Source organism: Limulus polyphemus, unplaced genomic scaffold, assembly GCF_000517525.1.
Source record: "Limulus polyphemus unplaced genomic scaffold, Limulus_polyphemus-2.1.2 Scaffold896, whole genome shotgun sequence".
Taxonomy (NCBI): Eukaryota; Metazoa; Arthropoda; class Merostomata; order Xiphosura; family Limulidae; genus Limulus; species Limulus polyphemus.
Window position 1 is genome coordinate 288,689 of NW_013666506.1, and position 18,304 is coordinate 306,992.

The following is an 18,304-nucleotide window of genomic DNA, read 5'->3' on the forward strand; positions in this document are numbered from 1 at the left end:
ACCAGCAGTAGAAATGGCAGCAACAGAACCCCCCACCAACATTAGGGCATCACCCTTCAGAGCCATACCTGAAAATATCCAGGAACTGCAGTTGGAGAACTTGGAGATATCCACCTGGTCCCGACTGAAATTAAAAAGCGACTCACACTCCACAAGATCACAACTCTAAAGTGCCTCTCCCAAGAGCAGGCAGCGAAGTGACAGACATGGACACTTTACAACCATGATAAAAATCATCTGGTGAAATACTAACAGCCATCTATGCAGTTGGAGAAAAAGGTGTGCCATCTCTTGGAGGATCTGACAGTAAATCAAAAGGCTCTCGCGAGAGTTCAAGATATTAACTGCCAGACCACTACAAGTCAACAGCTGCATTAAAGGATCTACTGTCATGGCTCCTATAGCTAAGTAACTCAAACACTTTTTTACAACTTGTGTAAATATGTTAATGTACAAATAACTTTTGTTTCTTTTAACACTTTTTTTCTAATTAGTTTTGCATATGTATGTTTATGCATTGCAATGGGTAAATTTTTTATGTTTATGTAGTGTATATATATATATGTAGCTATTTTATCGGACGTCGTTTGTGTATATGTGCATATTTTACTAAGCTTTAGTTGCCTTTATTGTATGTTTTGTTTTATTCAAAGTTTTTGTGTGTAAAGGTTATTTTAATGTAGTTTTAAAATATCTTAATGTGACTTTTAAAGGGTTTGTTTGTATTTTATGTTTTGATTTTGCGAAGGTGTTTTTTACTTATTTTCTTTTACTACACATTTGTTAAGTTTTTATGTTTCACGTATTGTAATGTTGATTTTATGTTACCATAAGATTTAACGTTGAAGGGCTTGGTTCTGAACTGCATTGATGCTTAATTAGTTGTGTGTTTGTAATGTTATTTTTGCCTTAGTACTGATTTGTATTGGTAGAAAAGTACTTTACAGGGTTGAGGGCAAGTTACGCCAATATCTTGACCAATACAACAAGTTAATTTTAATTGGTTTTTAAGTTCTAAAACCATGAGTAGTCAGATTGGCCTGACTTTAAAGGGTGGGGGAGGTGAAGTGTGGTATATACAACTGGCATTGTTTTCCTCCCCCTTAGTTACTAGATACATTTTTCAATACTTTTGATGGTTTTACATTAGAACAGTTCCACTGGCTTTAGCTAATCACTGGAGTCACCAATGATATCGCAGTATATAATAATATACACAGGAAGTAGTGTCTCACAAAATAAATTCATAAGCCAATAATAGTTCTTGATTTCATTTCATAATCATCAAACATAATCCAATAACTTTAATATTCAGTATTCTTCATTACAAAAATCTGAAGTACAACTGAAGCATTAACAAAATTACAGGAAGTGGTGTTTAGGTTATTCCCAAAACTACCACAAACATTCCACTATACTTTAGGTATTCAATTTCGATAAATATATTATGTACGAGAAGTAAATCTATCTTTGACTCACAACTGCTTAATAATAAAAATTTGAGTGCTAAAGTACAAACTAAACAATTTTATCAGAATATATATATATATATATTTGAAATTTATACCTTTTTCTGTTTTTTGGCATTTGCTTCTACATTTATCTTTCTGGCATATGACAAATAGCCTAGTACAAAGATAATTATAGTGATATTCTAGAAATATATTGCACATAACATTCATTATTTTTGTGTCCTTAAGTATACAACACAAGTTTCTAATCACATTCATGCTCCAGAAATATTTGGTTCATCAAAGTAATACTGATACTATCTTAGATGTGCACTGAACATGGCATTAATTACGGCGATGTCCTTAAATCACATGGAATTAATTATGGTACTAGCCTGCAAACACATGATAGTATGATGACCTCTTTCAACAGGCTGGAAGACACATGCCACTAGTTATGGCAATGTTGTGGAATTATAATTCATATAACAGTAATAATGATGATGTTCTGAAGTTAGATGGATCCAAACTCAGCCATCCATTCTACATACTTTTCTAAGTCATGTTTACTGACTGACTTGTTGATTTTTCTCATGGCTTCTTCAAAATCTTCTGGGCTCACTGGGAGCTCTAACTCTTCCTTGGGCAAGTTGCGGATTTCTTCTGGAGTGAGACCAGAAATCTTCCTCCTCATAGCCATCATTGAAGCATCGCTGTCAAATAAAGATGATGGCTCAGAAAAAGAGTGAATTATTATACCCAAATAAATATCAACCAATCTCCAATCTATTGAAAATAATAACTATTAAATTATTGGATAATTTCACATGCTATAAATTTTATTTTAAGCACCATATTTCTCTGCTTTAAAATAGGCACTCTTTAAAGATTAATACAGATTATTTTCATATTTGCAAAAAAATCAACCACAAATTGTGTACAGAGAGCTAATAACTCACTTGCATTTTATTTTATTCAAATAATGGTTTAATTTTTACCAATATTTCTCAAACTGTGGGTTGTGACACAAAAGAATTGAGAAAGGATCTTACAAGTATTAACATTTGATATTTTTCCAATTATTACAAACAGAATCCAATTAATCCAGGAAATAATAATTAAAATGTTATTATGCTGATCCATCAACTTTTACACAATGGAGCAGCAGTAGCATCCAAAGAGGCATATTCATTCCATTGACAGTCAAGTTTCATTTATTTTTAAAAACACTTTCAAAATTTTAGTATCTAGCAATATAAACATGAAATAATAAAGGTAGAAAAGAGCATTCAAGAAACAAATTGGGTGGGGGGGGGGGGACCATAAGCAAAAGTTAGGGAAACCTTAATCAATACAAAACTTTGGAAAATACATACTTTATCCACAGAGCAAAGAAAAAGGAACAACTCACTTTTCCTGGAATCTTACCATTTAATAAATGTATATTACAGCTCTTACCGACAAACATTTGTGATATCAGCACCAGAATATCCATCCAGTTTTCTTGCAACTTCAGTTATATCCAGGTCTTCCATCACTTCCACTTCCTTTAAGTTGATTCTCAAGAGAGCTTCACGACCTTCCACTAAGGAACATATTACAGGTATGATTGGTAGAGATTCTAACAAAATTTCTTTACCCTAAAAAATTACTCTGATGTGAATTATACCAAATGTATTGAAATACATGAAAAATCATACATTTAAATTGTCTAGTAGTTCCTTACATCCTTATAATGCTTATTTCCAAACAAAATATAATTAATATAAACCAACCATCAATTTATATCAGTTTTTCAATAACTATTAATGCAAAAAATAATGTATATATACTTAATCTATAGAGTTGTGATGCATAATAAAAAACTAATGTATTACATATATGAACACCACCAAACAATAAGAAACAACATCCCAGAATTATGTCCTCATCTGATCATAACATGTTTTCTGATGTAAGACAAGATTGAAGACCACATCTAGTTATCACCTGCAACTGTTCTCTGACGACATAAGACAAGACTTAATAATCCTTCATTTAGTTATTACCTGCCACTGTTCTCTGACATAAGACAAGACTTAATCCTTCATTTAGTTATTACCTGCCACTGTTCTCTGACATAATACAAGATTTAATCCCTCACGAGTTATCACATGCCACTGTTCTCTAACATAATACAAGATTTAATCCCTCACGAGTTATCACATGCCACTGTTCTCTGACATAATACAAGATTTAATCCCTCATGAGTTATCACATGCCACTGTTCTCTGACATAATACAAGATTTAATCCCTCACGAGTTATCACATGCCACTGTTCTCTGACACAGACAAGATTTAATCCATCTAGTTATTACATGCCATTGTTTTCTGACACAGACAGGATTTAATCCATCTAGTTATTACATGCCACTGTTTTCTGACACAGACAAGATTTAATCCACCTAGTTATTATATGCCACTGTCCTTTAATGTGACAGGATTTAATCTATGTAGTTATTACATGCTACTGTCCTTTAATGTGACAGGATTTAATCCATCTAGTTATTACATGCTACTGTTCTTTAATGTGACACAAGATTTTAATGTTCATCTGGTTATGGTATGACACTGTTCTCTGACATAGACAAGATTTAATCTATGTAGTTATTACATGCTACTGTCCTTTAATGTGACAGGATTTAATCTATGTAGTTATTACATGCTACTGTCCTTTAATGTGACAGGATTTAATCCATCTAGTTATTACATGCTACTGTCCTTTAATGTGACACAAGATTTTAGTGATCATCTGGTTATGGTATGCCACTGTTCTCTGACATGAGCCAACCTTGCAGTTCAATTGATTACAATGTACCTCCGTTCTCTGATGTCAGTTAAAAGTTTAGTCAAACTTGTGAAGACATGCAGTTGTTTTATGATCACAGTCAACATTAGTCATCACCTGGTTGCGACAAGCAACCGTTCTGTGATTTAAAAAAACTTTGGTTTTCAGCACATCATAACATGAAGCTGTTGTCTGTTATTAGCTAACACAACCCAGGTGATTAGAAAAGATAATCGTAGGTGCTAGCGAAAGTAGTAGTCTTCAACTAATCATAATATGACACTCTTACCCGATGTAAGAGGAAACTGTAAACCTAATTTGATGAATATATGGCACCATTTCACATTTATAGGGTGTAAAGGATGTTTTAAAGTTGCTATGAAATTAGTTCTTTGCAAAGAGGAGATTCAACTACTTAAGAATATGATAAATAGATATGTATATTTTAGTTATGAATATTTATTTGCTCATAATATTCATGTTACCTTTAGTGTTTATGTTCTGTAACTTGACATTGTACAAGTATAATGTTAGAAACAGTATTCATACATTGGTTAAACTTGTGTTGAGCGACATCTGAGGGCTACAATTTTGAATCATCTTAGAGAAAGGTAATATGTCTTACCCATATGAAAAATACATTTAGAATCATGCCATCCCCCAATGTAAGTCTTCAGATTTACAATGCTAAAATCATGGGTTCGATTCCCCTCGGTGGACACAGCAGATAGCCCAATGTGGCTTTGCTATAAAAAAACACTCAAAGAATCATGCCAGAGATATATTTCATATTACGACCAACCAAAATATACAGTATTTATTCACATTAGAGACTACTGGTATGTCATTTTTAGATGGTGATTATGGTAATGGATTTCACAAGAGTTTGTAATGTATTATGGTTGGTTGATACATATTGCTTTAGTTTATGTCAGAATATAATATTAATTACACCCTGTGTTGATGTATCAAACCTGTAACTTGTAAGCACTTAGATCATCAGATATCATCCAGACTTTAGGTACTTGATGAATTAACAAAAGAAGTGTAGGAAAGTAAAGCATATCATAAAAGTTTTATACAGATATTCCATACTTACTAGTAGGTAGAGGAATATAAATTCTTTTCTCGAGTCGTCTTCTTAAGGCTTCATCAATATCCCACGGAAAATTGGTTGCTGCTAACACCATCACAACCTTGCTGGGATCTTCACTATTTGTAATTCCTATATTTTAAATTATGAGATCAATAATTAGAAAATGTTATTTTGGAAGTAAGATAATAGAAATGAGTTATCACAAAATGATCATAAAATAAAATAAAAATGAAACCCAAGAGCTTTCGTAGTAATCTCTTCATCAGGTCCATAAAAAAAGGTACTGATGAAGAAGGGATCACTTTTTTTTAAATAAGTTAGATTTTTAGGAAACTTCCTGAATATTAATTGTTAACTGTTTATAACCTCACAATCTTGCTGGGATCCTCACACTACAATATCATTCAATACAAATTTCTAAAAGCAACAACACTTTGCTAAATGTTTGACCCCTGAAATCAAGTGAGAAGATCAACCCCGGTGTTCATGGTGTTCTCAAGTTACCTATTAATAAGGATGTTCTCAAGTTACCCAGTAATAAGGATGTTCTCAAATTACCCAGTAATAAGGGTGTTCTCAAGTTACCCAGTATTCAGGGTGTACTCATATTACCTAGTAATAAGGATGTTCTCAAGTTACCCAGTGTTCAGGGTGTTCTCAAATTACCTAGTAATAAGGGTGTTCTCAAGTTACCCAGTATTCAGGGTGTACTCAAATTACCTAGTAATAAGAATGTTCTCAAGTTACCCAGTATTCAGGGTGTTCTCAAATTAACTAGTAATAAGGATGTTCTCAAGTTACCCAGTGTTCAGGGTGTTCTCAAATTACCTAGTAATAAGGGTGTACTCAAATTACCTAGTAATAAGAATGTTCTCAAGTTACCCAGTATGCAGGGTGTTCTCAAGTTATCTAGTATTTAGGATGTTTCAGAGTTTACCTGATGATAAAGATGTTCTCAAGTTACCTAGTGATGAGGGTGTTTCCAGATTTAAATGTTTATTATCCACTTGTAATGTGGCTAACTTATAATAACATAGACTGTTATTTCTGTTGTGCACAGATAGTGAATAGGCTGTTAGTTATTACACATAATAGTTACTTGTACTTTGTTCTCAAGTTACCCGGTATTCATGGTGTTCTCAAGTTACCCGGTATTCATGGTGTTCTCAAGTTACCCAGGTATTCATGGTGTTCTCAAGTTACCGGTATTCATGGTGTTCTCAAGTTACCCAGTATTCATGGTGTTCTCAAGTTACCCAGTATTCATGGGTGTTCTCAAGTTACCCAGGTATTCATGGTGTTCTCAAGTTACCCGGTGTTCCCAAGTTACCCAGTATTCAGAGTGTTCCCAAGTTACATAGTAATAAGGGTGTTCGCAAGTTACCCGGTGTTCATGGTGTTCCCAAGTTACATAGTAATAAGGGTGTTCTCAAGTTACCCAGTGTTCATGGTGTTCTCAAGTTACCCAGTGTTCATGGTGTTCTCAAGTTACCCAGTATTCAGGGTGTTCCCAAGTTACCCAGTATTCAGAGTGTTCCCAAGTTACCCAGTATTCAGAGTGTTCCCAAGTTACCATGAATACTAGGTAACTTGGGAACACCCTAAATACTGGGTAACTTGAGAACACCCTTATTACTAGGTTACTTTAGAATGTTCTGAACACAAGGCAGAATTCATAGGCAGTCTCAATTACATGGCATAATATCACATATAGTGATAAAAAAAGGATATGTTAATAGTAGTATTCATAATTCTCAACAACTTGAATGACAAAAAATAAGCTTGGGTAGGTTGCTAAGAATTATAAGCACTGAACCAACTTCAAATATATGGATAAATGGATGTATGAATAGTGAAATAGATGGATGAATATCAATAGATGTAACAGCAAAGAAAAGTTTTCAGTTTCATCAAAAATAAGATTTCCTAACATCTACAGTCCTTACTATGAGATTATGGTACAACTTCTTTTCACTCAAGTAATTTTTAAACTCGAAGAATGACTATATTTACTCTTGAGATGTAAAAAACTATGTGATAACATGAAATGAAACCTTAGAGAACATGTCATTATAGAAATAGAACACTCGAGAAGAGACATAATTTAGCAAATATGAGAATTATAACCATTTTTATCCAGTGTGATGCACTCTTTGCTGTTAACTTTATGAAACAGCCAAGTATTGTACACTTCCCCATTAGCATATCTTCATATTGCCAAGTTTTATAAGACACTTGCTGTGACTTTTCATAAAATAAAAATAATTTTCATTTCATATTTTATATGAGATTTCTAGTATTCTGAGTTTGAACAGTTATTTATTAGGTTGGTTCAAAACACTTGAAACAAACAATAGTGAGTTTAAATAAAAATAAAAAAAGTAATAAAATTCAAATGTGATTAAAAATGAAAGCCTAGTAACAAAAATCTGACCAGCTGATAAAAAAAATGTAAGAATATATCATTCTTCAATAAATGAAAATAACATTACAAATCTAAATTTTATACGATGCTTACATTCATACTGATCTCTCAAATGATGGTGAAAAAACACGCTATAATGTTTCCTGTCAGAATTTCATTCAGTATTTGTTTATTTGTTAAATGGGGTCATTGAGTATGTAACACTATATTCGTACAATGTGTTAAAATTTCAAAATTACAAAATATTAGAATAATCTATTTTTGAAAGTACAGTCTTTTTTTATAATTAGAAAACAATATACACTATTAATTCTATGAATTTATGGATAATGTTTATATATGCTATATCTTTGGCTTGCAAATTAGAGCTTCATGAAATTTGCCAAAACAATCACAGCTGTACACTTCTATACACACAAGTTTAAAACACTTCAGCTATTGAATAGTTGTAAAAAATTTATTGAGAAGTACGAATGAGAAAAGTGAGCAATGAATAACAATACAAAACACAAAAAAACTGAAGCCCAAAAGTAGTTGAATGTTGTGTTTTTTTTCACTGATTTACAACTGTAAAAAGATGTAAGAAACACTTTACCATCCATTTGAACCAGTAGTTCAGATTTCACACGTCGACTTGCCTCGTGTTCAGAATCTGTACCTCTACGCGAGCACAAGGAGTCAATTTCATCAACAAAGATTGTGCTGGGAGCATAAAAACGGGCCTACGTGGGATACGCAATATAATGACTCAATTAACTCTTTAAACACAGACCTATTTCTTCTGTACGTCATGATGTTTATACAGTTTCACATAGTTAGATTCAAAATTTAATTAAACAACTTTATTATCAATAACATGAGCAATAGTGTCATTTATAATTCAAACTTTTATATCATCTAACCTTAAATTTCTTAATTTCAAAGAAAATACTTTAAAGATTCTCAGTCTTTATCGTGTGTCATGTGATGCATGTGCATTATGAATTCTCCTACAACCTATGCAATAAAACTATGAAATTAAAATAAAGTACTTGTGAAAAAGTAAACAGTTGAATTTCTGAAGGTAATGAAATTAAAGATATGGTGACAAATAATTCATTCAAAGAAGAAAAAGATATGGTTCATTTTATATCAAAATTTCATATCACTGGACATTGATGATTTAGCTACATTTAGTGTTAAGGTACAGAAAATAACAAATTAAACATAACCTTTAACCTTAAAAAACATTTGATCATTTAGGAATTTCTAAGAGGTTAAGCAAATGAAATGATTTTTCATGTATAACAGATATAAAATGTTTGCTAAAACTGTACCAATTTTCACGAAGATACACTTAGTAAATTTAGAATTATAGTACGTAAAGCATCATGATTTTCAAGCTAATGTAAAATGACTGACCTGTGCTTGAAGTGTTAATATCAGTAAACAGGATCAACCATATAGCACTAAAATAATGTCAGTAAGTAGGATGGACAATATAATCATTTAAATAATGTCAGTAATGAGACTTATATTAGCTCAAAAGAATAACAATTTAACCCCTTGAGACCAAGAGAAATTAATTCTAGAATTTCACAGGCTGTTTATGTTTAGTGTGTTTAATATATAATTAAGATCTATATGGTTTAATTTCACTATAAAGTGCACCTGCACTTTTGATCTAAAGTTTGGGCTCTTTCATGTCAAGAGAGTTTCTAATGACCCAAAGAGTAATCATGATTAAAATCAACAATATTCATCACTTCAAACTTTTGAACTAGAAAAGTTAACCATAACTTTTTAATATTTTACTGGACTTACTATTAATGCATGAAATATTCATAAAGTAAAACACCCGCAATATTTTTCTTGAGCTTTACATAACCAGCTTCAAATTAACTCACTAATATATGAAAGTTGCTAGAATAAGACATGTATATGAACTTTCAGATTTTATGTGAAAACAAAAAAATAATTCCACAGTGGCAACATCCAGATAACCAAAAAAATATCCTCAGTTTATGTTGAAAAATATTTAAAATAATGTTGTCATTTCAGGATGAATCAGTTAGATAAATCTGAAAAAGTATTCTATCATGTTTTAACCAGAGATTCTGGTTATAGGCTCTTTAATAATTATTACAGAACAAGACTGAAAGCAGTTGGATCATAACATTAGATCCAGATTTTAGGTGTCTGAAGCATTATATATGTTCCAGGTCTTAGGTACTTGGATCATTATACAGTATAAAGATTAATGGTAATTTGATCAATAGACATGGTCGTAATAAAAGGTAAAAGCTTTATGGGTATGTGGATCATTATTAATAATCCATATCTCAGGTAATAAGACATGATAAAAATCTTACATAACTTAATCAATTACAGAGGATGCAGGATTGTTACTTGGTCATCATGTAAAAAACTTAGTTCATCATACAGGATAATATAACACTCAGAAAAAAAGGGATCTCATGGTTAATCTAGGCAGTCTCATCTGTTAAACTATTAAAAAGAAACCAACATGTAGGGTCCAGATTATATGTAATTGGTTCTTCTCATTAGATCAAATTTTTAAGGACTCTCATTACACTGAGTCCAATAAATGAAAACTACATATGTTATATACAATCCAAGGTATTGTTATATCACAGAAATCAGACTAACACATCAGCTGTACAGCTATTTCCAAAATTGAATAAAAAATATAATCTATTTTAGACACTTTTGGAAAAGTCCATGTAATATATAGTTTTCAATAAAAGAATAATAATAATAACAAAATAAATTTAAATGTATAAATGGCAACAACAACGTTTTTTTCCTAGAAGCTCTAAGATATTTGAACCATGAGATGTTCAGCTACCTTTTTCATAATTTTTATGGCATTTCCTATGATCTAGTTTTTTTTTATATACCAAAGAATCTCTTAATTAGATCATTTCATTTGTACTTTTAAACTTGTGTAAAACCAGAACGTGAACTACGACTGTTTTCTCAATAACAAATTTACAGTACATTTTCTACTCCACACTAGGAAATGTGACGTAACTTTAGCTACAGAGAAGTGTTATAAAATGAAATAGCCACAAAAACATCTTTTTTCAGAGAATACCAACTATATAATTCTGCATAACATTTATATGTTGACTAAACCTTATCTATATCCTTGTATGAGTCTAAACCATGTTTTCAATCACTGTTCAACCTACAACAGCTTTGGCAACTTCCTATAGTGTATATAACACTTTGGTACAAGTAACTAATACTTTGCTCTTCATGAAGTATATACACTTGAGCTGTAAATGTACATTTATAACCAGCTTCATTTAGGCTTAACACAACTACAACTGAAAAGCGAGTCAAAAAACAGTTGTTTTATACTTTTATATTGGTTTGATAATCATTAATTTCATACTGTTATTTAGTAAGTCATGACTAATTTCAAGTATGACTATCTCAAAGTACTAAAAATAGTTATACTTTCAGTAATGTACGTTGAACTCAACTTACATATGTGCCATCTTTTGAAACCAACCACAGGAGATTTTTAAATAATATAAAAAAGAGGATCTTTACCAAAAACATTGTGAGACATAACATGATGCATAATTATTTTTACAAAACACATATGCAAATTACATAAAATGAGATTTTTAAGGTACTATACGTAAGCACAAAGGCTCTGCGCCTAGTTTTAGGCAAACATATGTATATGTAAAAGTCTGTTAGTGTTACATTTGTTGTGAAGTGCTGTAAACCTAGGGTAAGTTTACTCATGCATTTATGAAAGGTTAATAAAGAAATATCCACATTGGTTTATATGTTTCTCTTCTATATATGAATTCTTATTTGTCACCTGGTAAAGAACCTCCAAGGACTATTAGTACATATTGATTTTGGTCTACTTTCTTACCATCTCAAACAGAACTCGTACAAGCTTCTCTGACTCTCCTCTGTACTTGGATGTTAGTGTTGAAGAAGAAACGTTGAAGAAAGTGGTCTGACACTCTGTAGCTACAGCCTTAGCTAGCATCGTTTTACCTGTTCCTGGTGGTCCAACCATGAGAACTCCCTAATGGTTAACACTAAATATTACACAAGTGCATAAAAAGTACAAGCTAACACAACCTAAACATTGCACAAACACAGTGAAGCAAGTTATCACACTGCACAACCATAGTAAAACAAGTTAGCACACCCTTAACACTAAGCAACCACAATGAAGCAAGTTAGCACACCCTTAACACTACACAACCACAATGAAGCAAGTTAGCACACCCTTAACGCTACCCAACTACAGTGAAGCAAGTTAGCACACCCTTAAAACTACACAACCACAGTAAAACAAGTTAGTACATCCTTAACACTACACAACCACACTGAAGCAAGTTAACACACCCTTAACACTACACAACCACAGCGAAACAAGTAAGCACACCCTTAACACTATACAAACACAGTGAAACAAGTAAGCACAACCTTAACACTATACAAACACAGTGAAACAAGTTAGCACACACTTAGCACTACACAACCACAGTGAAGCAAGTGAGCACAATCTTAACACTACATAAGAACAGTGTATATTTTACAAAATATATTGTCTACTTAAATATCATACCCAAATTAAAAATAATTTTATTCTTAAAACAAGCTGGTGATTGAAGTTGAAACATTACAGCAACTGGATGAAAAATTTAAAGGAAGTTGGTAAAGAAACAAACACTGCTAAAACAGCTCATCAGTTTTGTCATAAAAACCTTAAGAAATTTAACAACAAATATTTGTACTTAAAAATGATAAAGTTATTTACTACTATCACATAAAAAGTACTGCCTATGGATGAAAAGTTCAAAACATTGATTAAGCAAATGGAAAACCATAATGACCTCATAATATCTACGACTAAGGTACTCAATGTTTCACAAACATAAACAGCCATATATTCACACAGTACCTTCCAGGGTCTACGAATTCCTTTGAAAAAATCTGGCATCCACATGGGTAAGACTACTGCTTCTTCCAATAGTCTTTTTGCTTCTTCTAAATCAGCAATATCATCCCAGTGAACATTAGGATTTTTCTGAAGAATATCCCGTTCCAACATTTCAACCAAATCCTTGTCGTATCCAGATGTATCAAACTTCTTTTCATCTTGTTCCTTTAAAAAATATTAGTGTGCATGAGGTACAAAAACAAATTTCAGCCTGTAAAATATACAGATCAATCTTTTCAAAGAGTTGTTTTCAACATAATCTGAAGACTAAAAGGTACCATAGTAATAGTACTTGAGAACACACATAAGGCTATAGGCACAGCTGAAAAGTCCTGCTAGATTATATCTTTAAAACTACATGAAGCAAAAAAAAAAAACACAACTGAGATTTTCATTATTCAAGATCCAACTAGTCATAGGTTTAAATCCCACCCAGTTTCAGTATTCACTTCTTCTGATTAATTTATAACTTCACAGGAAATTGTGCCACTTCTCAAGTTTCTATAGTTAAATACATCAGTGGAAATAGTCACAAGATGACAGCAAATTATTTCATTTTATTTGGAATAATATAAAAGTTGCTTCTGAAAAAACATTTTATAATTACATTTCCACAATTTCTGATGATTAAATAAAACTTTAGTATTTCAATAAATCAAACTTTAAAAAAAAAACATTGCTCAAATTATATAACTAGTGTCAGTCAACTTGTAAATAAAAAAGATTGTGTATAAGGTAAAAGTACTTACACAGTAATTTAACATGCATATGAAACTTGAATTACCACTTAAAGACAGATTTACAACAGCTTTGGCACTAAGCACAAACTTGTATAATTTATTGCTCCAAAAGATAGACATATCAAGTTGAAGAATTGTTTTTAGGCCTAAATGTGTGTGTGTGTGTGTGTGTGTGTTTAAAAATTAATAGGTACATAGTTTGGGAAAAGCATCATAATATTCTTTGTCATTTTTCCTTTAGTACCAAGACAATTTTTGGAGAAAAAAAAAACCCTATATCTTTAAGCCTCAGAATAGGCTTAAAATACGTTTTTTAGATAAAAAAAACATGTTCAGTTTGTACAAGGCCTTAAAATATATATCATTTGGCTGAAGTTAAACGAATATCACATCTTTTTACCCATTTTCTAAAAGAACAAAGTCATTTATAAATGTTTTGACCTTAAAATAGGCTTAAATAGCCCTTTTTAAATGCCTCAACACCCAACAAATTTCTATACAAGTTGTAAGAGAAAGGATTGTTGCAGATTACACTATTAAATTGCCTAATGGTTTTCATGCTCCATTAAAAAAAGAAAGGAAGTTGTGACAATTAATGAAACTATGAAAAAAATGTCAGAGTTGGTGGTGCTAATTTCTTGACAAATGGAGAACCCATGTCCATTTGTTATCTTTCAGAAGAAAACACCTAGCTGTCTGAACCCTTCAAGAATGAGCTGCTTTCATCCATATTTGGCAAATATGCAAATACATTAAAATGAAATAATACAGTCCTTGCAATAAGTTGGTCCATTACATACTGACCTAAGGAATTACAATGAAACTATCTATTATACTCTGTGGCCTAAGAATGCAACACCGAAGAGCTTCACTCACAGATAGTTTTCACACTCATTCATAAATACACATGATACTTGCATAAAAGTTTTATTGTGATATTGAAGGGCCCTTAAAGTAGCCTGCACAACAAAGATATACACAAGAGGAACTGTACCTCAGGAATACACACTGAACAGTAACACAACACTTTTTGCCACAGAAATTATTACGAAAAAAAGCAAGAGGCTATTGATCTAAATTCTCTAAAACATTGAACACAAGAATCGTTGTTTACAGTTAGGATGAAAATGAGGAAGCCAACAAGAATATTATCAGCTACATTCTAATGCTTTTGCAGTGAAAGAGTCACATTCCATCACTGGCATCAATGCACTGGTGTGAGCTAATACTCATAGGTTCAACTCCTGATAAAGGCAGTTTTTTTTAACTTCCTAATTAATTTACTGGGGAAAGAGTTCTAGATCTACCCTTGCACCAAGATTTGACAATAGGTTACTTTACATGTCAAAGCAGATTACTCTCTTGGATAATTCTGCACAGCAACAATTTTTAAAGTCCTCACTTCAAACTACTAGCATGGCAGTCAGAATGAAGACAAGAGTCACAAGCACTTGACACCTAACTAACCTTCACTGTGATTGTAGCACTTTCATAAATAAGATATATCATTCAAACATAATATAGGATTTTCTAAAATTTTTATTTTACCATCTGTTCTTTAGCTTCATCTTTCTTTCCTTCTTTCTTGGATTTATCTTCTCGTTTTACACTTTTATTGTCTCCTCTCTTCGATACCACAGCTCTGCTGCTGTTTCCAACCTTAGAAACATTAGATGCCTTGGCTGCTTCACTTCTTCTGCCACCACGAGTTGATCGAACTGGTGGGCCAGGTCTAAAACAAAACTTTCTAATGTTTTATCAAAGCAGGTTCTCCTAAAGATTTATTTAACATTATGTACTTCCTCATTTTGAGATAATTCTAAAGAACTAAGCTTCAAAACGTATTAAATTTTTAAATGTAAAACTTAAAGTAAATTGTATAAGTTAAATACAAAAGATGACTTGTAACCTATCTGCTAGATTTACTTCATCGAATAGTTTTTTGCAAGTGATTTTCCCTCAAAGTGAAAACATAAAAAATAGATATTTTCTTATATTCTGTATGCACAAGTATGAGTTAAGAAACAACTGCTCATTAAAGTCACCTAACAGCCATCCAAAGCAAACAATAGCAGAAAAAAAACAAAATTAAACATTTTACCTTTCTCAAACTACATACTTTTATGAATGTTTTTGTCAAATTTTAGACAATTTGATCCAATGTTTTATTACTGGAATAAAATTTAATAGCAGTTACGTAATGTGCTTAAATCTGAAGTATATCGTCTTTATCAATGATGGGAAAACTCTAAGATCAAGAGATATTAACTTCTAAAGATTTTAAATATAACGTATGAGATTAAGACATTGTTATAATACTATATTTCCAACAGGCTATTATCTAATCCATTAAACTTGGGCAGCCGACCTAAATCTTCCCAATTTTCCTTAAACTCCAAAAAAAGAACAGATTAATCATGTCTAGCATTATAAATTTAGTTATTTTAAACAAGGAAATATTTATTTCCAACAGTCTTCTTTACCCTATCAACCAAAGTAATATCCTTTCGAACACTAGAAAATTAAAATTTACCATAATAGCATACTCATTTTTTCTATTTAATATTCCAAATACAAGTATCAAGCATCTATTGATAAAGCACATTAATAGAAGAATAATTATTAAGTATTTATTAGCTTTTATTAAGCAGGCTGGGAATAATGAAATAACTAAGTCATCTTAAACCTTTACTTGTGCTCAACGGGTGTTGGTGAGGGCCATACTTCTGGGTCTTTAGAAGTAGGAGAGGACCATACAATTTGATCACTTGGAACGTCATCATAATTCATTTGTGCAGTAGTAGGTCGATCACAGTGGCTATCTGATTTGAAACCATTTAATATGTCTTGAATGTCTTTAACCTGTTCATATTCTTGGATTATCTGTTGTTGGATCTGCAAAAATAATAATAACAATAATTTCTGTCCTTGATATTGATGAGAGAAAATGAGTTAAACATCTTTACATTATTAATATGACTGTTCAACTGGTTGTGAATCACAATTTCTTCATGTACACCATGTGTCAGTAAAAATCCATATAAAGGCATTCTTTTATAATACAAAAAATACTGGAAATAATTACTTTACATCTTAAAGAAATTTAAAACCATAAAATATACTCTACTATAAAGTTATAGAAATATTGTAGCAAGAGTCAGAACAAATGCTCCATCAACACCTACTAGATAAGAAATACTGCAAATGCCAACAGAATACAACTTCAGACACACATAAGCAATTCATTTTTAATCAATATATTAGAGAAACATCCCATGTCACAGATTAAAGGATGGGAATAATTATTAAACTAACATTTCAAACTATCAATAATATAATAACTAAGACACTTCCCCATGGAGCTCTTACATAAACTGCCATCTTCAACATCTTTTTTTAACTTTTAACAATCCACTTTAGATTTTATTAAATTAACAAAAGTACTTCATACATATTTAAACAAGCACATTTATGGTGATAATTAATAAATACATTTTTCTACTACTATAATTTTTTTTAATTTATAAGTTTTTAGCAAGCTCAACCAAGAAATGTATAATACTAATAGTGGTTGACTAAAGTCATGAAATTTCATTATTTGATTTTCTAGTTTTAACTTTACCATAGTATTACCTCAGATTCAGAGCCCTACCAATACCATATTTAGTAATAGTTGTATCAAATTTATTACATTTAATTATTTACAGCATGGGTTTATACTTATAGTTATACTTCCACAAAAATTCCAGAACTAAGGATAAGAACAATTATTTGCCACTATTTAATTGAGGTACAGATGTAAAAGTCAAAATCAGAGCCCTGGTAAATTGATGATTAGAGTAGTATCACCACAACGTTAATTTAATCATTAATAAGGAAAATACTTCTTACTATAACTGAGCGTCCTCTCCTCCCCCCAGTAAACCTATTACTAATACGAGTATTCCTTACATGGGGCTTTGTAACTTGTATTACACTTTACACTACAGGGCGTTACAATAAGACTGTCTATAGTCAGTGTTAATATAATTTACGAAACTTCTTTTTCTTCAAACTCTTCCAGTTTTCTGGTGTTTGTATTACCTTTTGCCATTTTTCTTTCCTTCCTGGGTCATTAATTGTTTGAAGAAGTCGATGAAGTTGCTCAACAACACCTTCGTAGTAAACAAGTGCTGTTTCGTAGTTACCCAAGAGTGCAAACTCTCGTCCCATCTTGGTATTCTCACAAATATCTGCGGTGCTGAAATTCATTTTTGTCTTTGTTTTATAGAGAGTACATCAAACGAAACAATAAATCTCACAGTCTCGTATATTGATCCTATTGGAAAGGATAACTGGGCAAAACTTGCTGGCCTAAGAAATAAGACTAAGAGCCCAACATAATGATATTAGATAGATTTGAAGACATTATCCAACTGACAATGACAGAGTTGCAGAACTAACGTAGTAAAGTATTTTTCTAATCACAAATTTGAAGAAGGAAGCTGTTACGACACCCGAAGTCACGTGACTCTAGTAACACGTGATGAGTATCTAGAAGATTCACGAAGAGACTAGTGTACTCTAGATGTACCTTTTTATAGTATATAAGCCGGCAAATAAAGTGGCGGCACATAGAATTGCAGAGAGGCAGAGACAGAAACGGACAACTGAGTCAAGCGCGGTAGTGACCGAAGTAAAGTGCGTGAATCGTTGTGAATTATAGTGTGTGTTTAACTGAAAGCGACTGTGGAAATTAAGTGTATTGCAAAGTTGAGTTGAGAAAGAATAAACTAGTTTTATT

At 31.8% G+C, this 18,304-nt stretch overlaps 1 protein-coding gene across 1 annotated transcript; it reads right to left on the reverse strand.

Moving 5' to 3' along the window:
* Nucleotides 1–1,278: 1,278 nt before the first annotated feature.
* Nucleotides 1,279–17,983, reverse strand: LOC106461095 (katanin p60 ATPase-containing subunit A1-like). Its single transcript, XM_013920884.2, has 9 exons — nt 17,605–17,983; nt 16,214–16,416; nt 15,070–15,253; nt 12,743–12,946; nt 11,699–11,857; nt 8,396–8,522; nt 5,379–5,504; nt 2,910–3,036; nt 1,279–2,164 (listed from the first exon to the last, which is right to left on the reverse strand). The coding sequence occupies exons 1-9, from the start codon at nt 17,770–17,772 to the stop codon at nt 1,966–1,968; spliced, it is 1,497 nt and encodes a 498-aa protein (XP_013776338.1). The 5' UTR covers nt 17,773–17,983; the 3' UTR covers nt 1,279–1,965.
* Nucleotides 17,984–18,304: the final 321 nt, after the last annotated feature.

What these genes read in the sequence shown, in the direction of transcription:
- LOC106461095 (XM_013920884.2), bottom strand. Translation starts at nt 17,772, where the DNA reads ATGAATTTCAGCACCGCAGATATTTGTGAGAATACCAAGATGGGACGA. An exon ending in GAATTCGTAGACCCTGGAAG is followed by an intron (nt 11,858 to 12,742) that starts GTACTGTGTGAA and finishes GTTAACCATTAG; the next exon opens with GGAGTTCTCATGGTTGGACC. An exon ending in TACGAGTTCTGTTTGAGATG is followed by an intron (nt 8,523 to 11,698) that starts GTAAGAAAGTAG and finishes TATCCCACGTAG; the next exon opens with GCCCGTTTTTATGCTCCCAG.